Below are 7,500 nucleotides of genomic sequence, written 5' to 3' on the forward strand. Positions count from 1 at the left end.
CAGCATGCACGCAGAGTGTGAAACTGTATGACTATAAAAGCTTTGTCTCAACCACATTACTACAAGGGCTGCCAGTCTGTAAAACTCTAAACTGCCTTTAAATAATAGCAGGCAGGCCAATTAGCACTCTTTCTCTCTCTCTCTCTCTCTCTCTCTCTCTCAACACACACACACACACACACACACACACACACACACACACACACACCATCACAACCCTCTCACACACACACAAACACACACACACACACACACACACACACACACACACCATCACAACCCTCTCTCTCACACACACACACACACACACAAACCTCCAGATTCACTCTCTCATATCTGATCCACACTGATCTGTGTATCTGATAATGGCTAAATGCTTCACTACACTCCCCATGCTTTCTCTGTAGACTGGCACAGTGAATGCCTGTTGATCATTCTTATCAAATTCAAACTTTATTGTATTTACTGTATTTATTCGTCTATACAAAGCCTTGTGTCCCTCTGTTTATTTATTAGTCTATACAAAGCCTTGTGTCCCTCTCTTTCCCTCTCTCCTTTTGTCCTCTTCCCTCTCCTCTCTCTCTCTCACACACTCTTACTGCTATTCCTGTATCTTTATTCTTCATGTTTGGTCTTTGGATTCAAATTGGCTATTTGTTTTTCTTCTTTCTTCTCTTGTGTTTTTAGAGGTCTAAGTTCTCCCTTTCCCCTCTTTTCCCCCCTCTCTCCCTCTCTCTCTCCCTTTCTACCCCCTCTCTGTCTCTCTCTCTCTCTCCCTCTCTCTCTCTCTCCCTCTCCTCCCGTCTCTGGTTGTCTGTGTAATTAGGGTAGTCTGTAAGGGAATGGGGTTGTTTTTAACCCTGGGTTTTTTGCGGGGAACCGCTGTGGTATATTTAGCTTGAGGCTGGACGACTGCCGGAAAATGACTGAGTTGACTCGGAGTGGCTTCTGAAACACAGGTCACAGTCATACTAACAGGGTGGAGACCCGGGAGTGTGTGTCTGTGTGTGTGTGTGTGTGTGTGTGTGTGTGTCTCCGAATGTCCGTGTGCCAGGGTGGGTGAGCGTATGTATATCTGTCTGTCTTTTTGTGTGTCTGTATGTGTACTTGTGAGACATTGTGCTTATAGGTTTGTTAATTCACCTCTGTATATTTTTCCTGGTGCGTTTGTGTTTGTGTTTGTGTTTGTGTTTGTGCGTGTGCGTGTGCGTGTGCGTGTGCGTGTGCGTGTGCGTGTGTGTGTGTGTGTGTGTGTGTGTGTGTGTGTGTGTGTGTGTGTGTGTGTGTGTGTGTAAATAGTGTGTACATTTGATTTTGTGTGGATTCTTTGTACCTGTGTTCAGTCAGGGAATTCACAGTTGTGGGCCCCCCCCCATGAGTGCAGGGCTATGAGTGCAGTCCATAACTGTTTCTTTACCCACAAACCAAGAGCATCCTGTTTTTCATAGAGTTCTTTTTCCAGATAAAACAGCTGCTTGCAACTCAATTTATTATGACCACTAGTACAGCATGTGGGCACACACACGCCCTACATACACACCAAATGAACATACTTCCACACAGGTACATACACACACACACACAGACACACAGGTACACACATACAGACAGGTATACTCACAGACACACAGGTACACACATACAGACAGTTATAATCACAGACACACAGGTACACACATACAGACAGGTATACTCACAGACACACAGGTACACACATACAGACAGGTATACTCACAGACACAGACACAGGCACACAGGTACACACATACAGACAGGTATACTCACAGACACATAAAGCTCACTGGCCCAGGGGAATTACAGTTTTAACAATCAACCAATGGGAGAGTATGTAAGACTTCTGGTTTACAAGAAATTGCCAGAATAGGGGATGGATTTAGAAGCATGCTTATTGTCTTCAGACAGTACATGGTGTCATCATGCGGCGATCATATACTGTACCACTTTGCGGTACATCTAGTTTTCTCATTTCTTTGTCACTCTTTTGGTTTGGTTTGGTGTGTGAGAGAATCAATATCAGTATATCTGCGATTGTATAGATGACAATAAGTGTGTGAGTGTTTAAAGTCTGTGTGTGTGTGTGTGTTATGTGTGTGTGCGTGCGTGCCTACAGTACGTGTGTGCGTACGTGCGTGTGTATGTGTGTGTGTGTGTGTCTGTGTATGTGTGTGTGAGGGTGTGAGTGTGAGTTTTTTTAAATGTGTGTTAAGACCAACTGTGTGTTATTTTAACTAATTATTGACTAATTATTGTGACTAAGTGTGTGTGTGTGTGTGTGTGTTTTGCAGCACGGAGGCATTCAGTCCTGAGAGAGGGGCGAGAGAAGGGGCCATGAAGGTGATGATCGTGGTGACAGACGGAGAGTCACATGACGGGGAGGAGCTTCCTGAGGCGCTAGCCGAGTGTGAGCAACGCAACATCACCAGATACGCCATCGCGGTGAGTGTGTGTGTGTGTGTGTGTGTGTGTGTGTGGATGCAAAATATGCCATTGCGTGAGTGTGTGTGTGTGTGGAAGCAATATCACCAGATATGCCATCATGGTGTGTGTGTATGTGGATGCAAGATATGCCATCGCGGTGAGTGTGTGTGTATGTGTGTGTGTGTACGCAACATCACCAGATACGCCATCGTGGTGAGTGTATGTGTTTGTGGCTGCAAGCTACACCATTGCATTGAGTGTGTGTGTGTGTGGGTGCAAGATACGCCATCGCGGTGAGTGTGTGTTTGTGTTTGTGTTTTTGGAAAGGCTCAGCCTCTGTCCCACTCCACTCTGACAAAACAATCAGATGAAACCCAAGCCAGTGGAGCAGCAGTGTGTGTGTGTGTGTGTGTGTGTGTGTGTGTGTGTGTGTGTGTGTGTGTGTGTGTGTGTGTGTGTGTGTGTGTGTGCTTGTGTGTGTGTGTGTGTGTGTGTGTGTGTGTGTGTGTGTGTGTGTGTGTGTGTGTGTGTGTGTGTGTGTGTGTGTGAACACAACATCACCAGATACACCATCTCGGTCAGTGTGTGTGTGTGTGTGTGAACGTAAACAACATAACCTTGCCAGCTGCATCGCCGCAGTGAGTGTGTGAGAGTGTGCATCACTAGATATGCCGTTGTGGTGTGTGTGAACGTAAACAACGTAGCCTCGCCAGATGCATCATTGTGATGAATGTGTGTGTGAGTGCAGTCGAGGTGAAGGCATGAGTGTTTGTGAGACTGTGTCATTGCTAGAGTTTGTGTGATGCATCACCAATCACCACATAGTCAGTGACAACCCATCATTATGTGTATGTGTATTTGTGTGTGCGTGAGAGAGAGAGAGAGAAAGAGAGAGAGAGAGAGAGAGAGAGTTTGGGTCGGTCAGTTTGGTTAAAAACAGATGATAACTAAATAACTCTAATATGGAGACTACGCTGGATGACCTTGAAAAAAAAGTGTCTCTGCTGATGGATTCGAAGAATAAACATACACATGGGCGACTTATCTATTTTGATAGAAATCCCAAATAATTACGTGCTATCCTCATAATATAAGAACATTGGGTAACAGTATTGGTACCTACGGTATTTACATAAGAGTGACATGACACTGTCCCTTACTAACCCTAACTTGTCATGACAAAAGCCGAATGACACTTAATCATTAAGCGTTATGTCATAAACATTTAGGACTTGTTTATAATGTTTATGACACGTTCATAACAGTGTCATGTCACTCTTATGTAGATACCGTCAAGTAAAGACCAAAGTCAAACAATCCCTATAGGAGCTAATCTTGTCATAAATAGGCATTCCCTGGTCTCTGGGACACACCCTCCAGACTCCTCCAGACTCCTCCAGACTTGAATGGACACTCATCTCTCTCTCTAAGGGCTGTAAAAAGAATGCTACTGCTTTTCAAAAATAGCTGTGTGGATATCTGAACGGCCACAAAACTATGCTAGACTGCCCATCCCAGAACCACCCAGCATCCCCAAGGCGTCCCCCACCCCACCCCTCTCCGGGGGCCTGAGGAGGGGTATGGCGTGGTTTGGTTGTGTTTGAGTGTGTTGGATATGTGATGTGGGCCAGGCTGGGTGGGTGGGGAGGATCGGTGGCCCTGTGATGTTGGATGGGTGGGTGTGTGGGTGGTGGCACTGTGTCGAGCAGTCGCCTGTGGATTCCTCCGCTCACCACAACAGACCAATGCCTGTACATCTATATATACAGTCATTAGGACAGCCTGAGCCTCTGGAACCCACAAAAACCAAGATGGAGGACGGACAGGAGCCGTGGGGGTGAGCTGAGACGACGCAGCGGCTCTCTGCGGGGACCAACAGCAGTGTGTTGTTTTATCTGGTCATGGTTGTATCTCTAAAAAGGCACACAGGCCAGAATGAAAAAATCGCAAGGAATATCCGCACACTAGCTCCCCCTTTTTTTCCTGTTTATTAGAGTTTACACCATAAGTTACGTTTCGAGCCTCAGACCATCGGCATACAGACACACAGCCAGAACTAACCACAAATCCCCAATCAAACCCTCACATAAAGGGTCCAAGACCTAAAGACTTGCGCTTGCTAACACTTACATAGCCATGGAGACAGTTGGAGCAAAACAGCAAAACACACACACACACACACACACACACACACACACACACACACACACACACACACACACACACACACACACCTATACACAGGATGCATGAGTATGTAGTCAATAACAGGCTGCTCTTTAAGGCGTGCTGCGTCATCATTGGCCATGTCTCTGCAGTTTCCCCTGAGGTGCTCTGGAACGTACGGGTGACAGGCCACTTTATGTGAAGCCAGGAGGCAGCTTGTTTTGATGTTTCAATATTTAATTTTTTCTTCTCTCTTAAACATCCTCTATCCCTCTCTTTCTGTCCTCTCTCATTATTTCTCTCTCTCTCTCTCCGTCTCTCTCTGTCTCTCTTTCTCTTGTTGATCTTAAGGCATTAAAAAGAACAGAAAAATGAGGCCCTTTCAGGAGTTGCCTGAGGGAACCAAGTGTGTTAGTCATGCCTCTGTGTTTTATACATTAATAGATGGACAGAATAGTTTACAACCAACATGGGGACAGGGGAAGAGATTCAACTCAACCATGTTTAAATAGTGTTTAGCCATGTGTGCTTCTGTGTGTGTGTCTTGGTCTTTTAATCTCCTTTCTTGTTCATCTTTTCTGTGGTTGTGCGACAGTAGCTAGAATGATCATAACCAACAGCCACCCCCACCCCCACCCCCTCCGTTGGTTTCTCTGGGTCTGGTCATGAATAAAATGAGCACCAGCTGGCGAGGTGAAAGGAATGTCTTTGGGGTCTGCAGATTGCCCTGAATATATTTATATGGAGGGCGACCATCTCGTTACATTTCCCTTCTCGCTGCGCTCTGAAAACAGAGGAAATCCTGCTCACTCCTGCCAGCACAATCACCCCACTCCAACCCCCGCCTTGGACGGCTTTCAGAGGAATCTGCTTATGTGAGCTATAGGTGCTAAACCATTGGCTCCTCAATCTTCACCCCCCCACATCCCACACACCTCAACGTCCAGCGCTCTCTCGGTCTGGACTTTCTTTACTTTCCCTCTCTTTCCTTTTCTTCTCTTTCCCTCTCTTTCCTTCTCTTTTCTTTTATTTTTTTCCTTCTCCTCTTACCGTTTCCCCACAGGTGGTTTAAGCCTCCCCCTCAGCAATGTACTGGTTGTGATATGATAGACAGCCACGAAAATGGCATTTTATAAGCAGACACTTCAGGTTGAGGCATGACGGACGACTTTAAAAATGACATTTTATAAAACAGACACTTCAGGTTGTGGTATGGAAATTACATTTTATAAGCAGACATCGGTGTTTATAAATCGGTATCCGTATATCCTGCTCATGTCGAGCAGCTTGTGCAAACTCCTCCACAGCTTCTTATAACTCCTCAGAGTCAAACCTGCACTTGTGAAATGTGCTTCTTTCCTGTACAAGTGACTCTGGAGGAATGAGTGTGACTACAGCTCAGCTGATAGACAAAACAGCTCTGAGTCCTCAGAGTCTGTTTGATCTCCTCTGACACACAGAGGCTGCTGTGCTGCCCGCAGGGGGTCAGTGTGATTGGCCGGGCATGTCGGATGGTCAGTGTGATTGGCCGGGCATGTCGGATGGTCAGTGTGATTGGCCGGGCATGTCGGGGCAGTGTGATTGGCCGGGAGGTGAGCTTGTGGAGGTGAGCTTGGCTTCCTGTAACTGCACACTCATAATGAAAGCATCTTTGTGGCTGACTGACTCAGATCTGGTCCTGACCTAACTCAGGTCTGGCCCATATACGGCCCTAATGTGGCCCAGGTCCGGCACAGTTTCAAACCTACACTTCTCATCCCTTACCCACACCCACACACTCATCTGCTTCACTCTTCAGGACTGTAGGGGAGAGTTTTGGCTGCTTCACTCTTCAGGACTGTAGGGTAGTTTAGGAGAGTTTTGGCTGTGTGAATGAAGATGTTTCTGTTCATCTGCTCTCCTCTGCTCCCCTCCTCTCTCTCTCTGCTCCCCTCCTCTCTCTCTCTCCTCTCTCTCCTCTCTATGCTCTCTCCTCACAATATCCATGATATTTTTACCAGATGATGTTTGGCTCCATTGTCATTCTCTGCTGGTCTCTTTTGTGTTCCACCTACTGTATGTGATTAGCATCTGTGTTTGGGATTCATGTCTTTCTCTTCTCCTCCCTCTCTTCTCTCTATCCTCTCTTTCTCTTCTCCTTCCTCTATTCTCTCTCTCTCACTCTCCAGGTGTTAGGCCATTACATCCGCAGACAGCAGGACCCAGAGGCCTTCATCGATGAGATCAAGTACATCGCCACTGACCCGGACGAGAAGTACTTCTTTAACGTGACAGACGAGGCGGCCCTAAACGACATCGTGGACGCTCTAGGAGACCGCATCTTCAGTCTGGAGGGTGAGGAGCCCAGGACAGGCAGTCATGGTGTTGTGGGTTTGGAACCGGTCATCCAAGCAGAATACAGAAAGTTGTGGGTTTGATTCTCAGCTTCCACCATTATGCCCCTGAGCAAGGAACTGAAGCCCAGGTTTCTCCAGTGGAACTATCCTGAGCAAGGAACTTAAGCCCAGGTTCCTCCAGTGGAACTATCTCTGCAACGTGTGATCTGTCACTCTGGTTGCAGAGCCTCAGCTCAATGCATAAATAACAGTTGTAGTAGTTTAGTCATAACTATGTCAAAGGGGAGAGCGAGAGGCAGAGAAGAAAATGGATGGAAGGAGCTAGAGAGAGAAGCAAGACCCAGAGCACCAACAGAGATATGGAGAGTTAGGGTCCATTCCAAACGCAAGGCATCCCCTTGCTGCCGTGATAGATACCTTGAAAGGCAGCCGTTTTTCCTGTTTGGAACAGAGCCATAGAGGTGGCTGCTCCATCAGGAAGAGTACTTGTTGTGCTGGTCTGAGGCTAGGCAGGGTGGCAGGCATATCCTCAGCCAGAGGTTCACGTAGGTGCAAATCC

At 46.8% G+C, this 7,500-nt stretch overlaps 1 protein-coding gene across 1 annotated transcript in view; it reads left to right on the forward strand.

Annotated features, from left to right (window-relative positions):
* The window catches only part of itga10 (integrin, alpha 10), a 43,944-nt gene that overhangs the window by 20,127 nt on the left and 16,317 nt on the right, over positions 1-7,500 (forward strand). The window contains exons 8-9 of the mRNA XM_076280881.1: positions 2,307-2,457; positions 6,774-6,939. Of these exons, the coding sequence (XP_076136996.1) occupies positions 2,307-2,457; positions 6,774-6,939 (317 nt within the window). The remainder of the gene's footprint in view (positions 1-2,306; positions 2,458-6,773; positions 6,940-7,500) is intronic.

The sequence above is a fragment of the Alosa pseudoharengus genome, unplaced genomic scaffold, assembly GCF_046254945.1.
Source record: "Alosa pseudoharengus isolate Yale_2024_CS ecotype anadromous, Long Island Sound unplaced genomic scaffold, YU_APseudo_1.1 YU_APseudo_1.1_scf_12, whole genome shotgun sequence".
NCBI lineage: Eukaryota > Metazoa > Chordata > Actinopteri > Clupeiformes > Clupeidae > Alosa > Alosa pseudoharengus.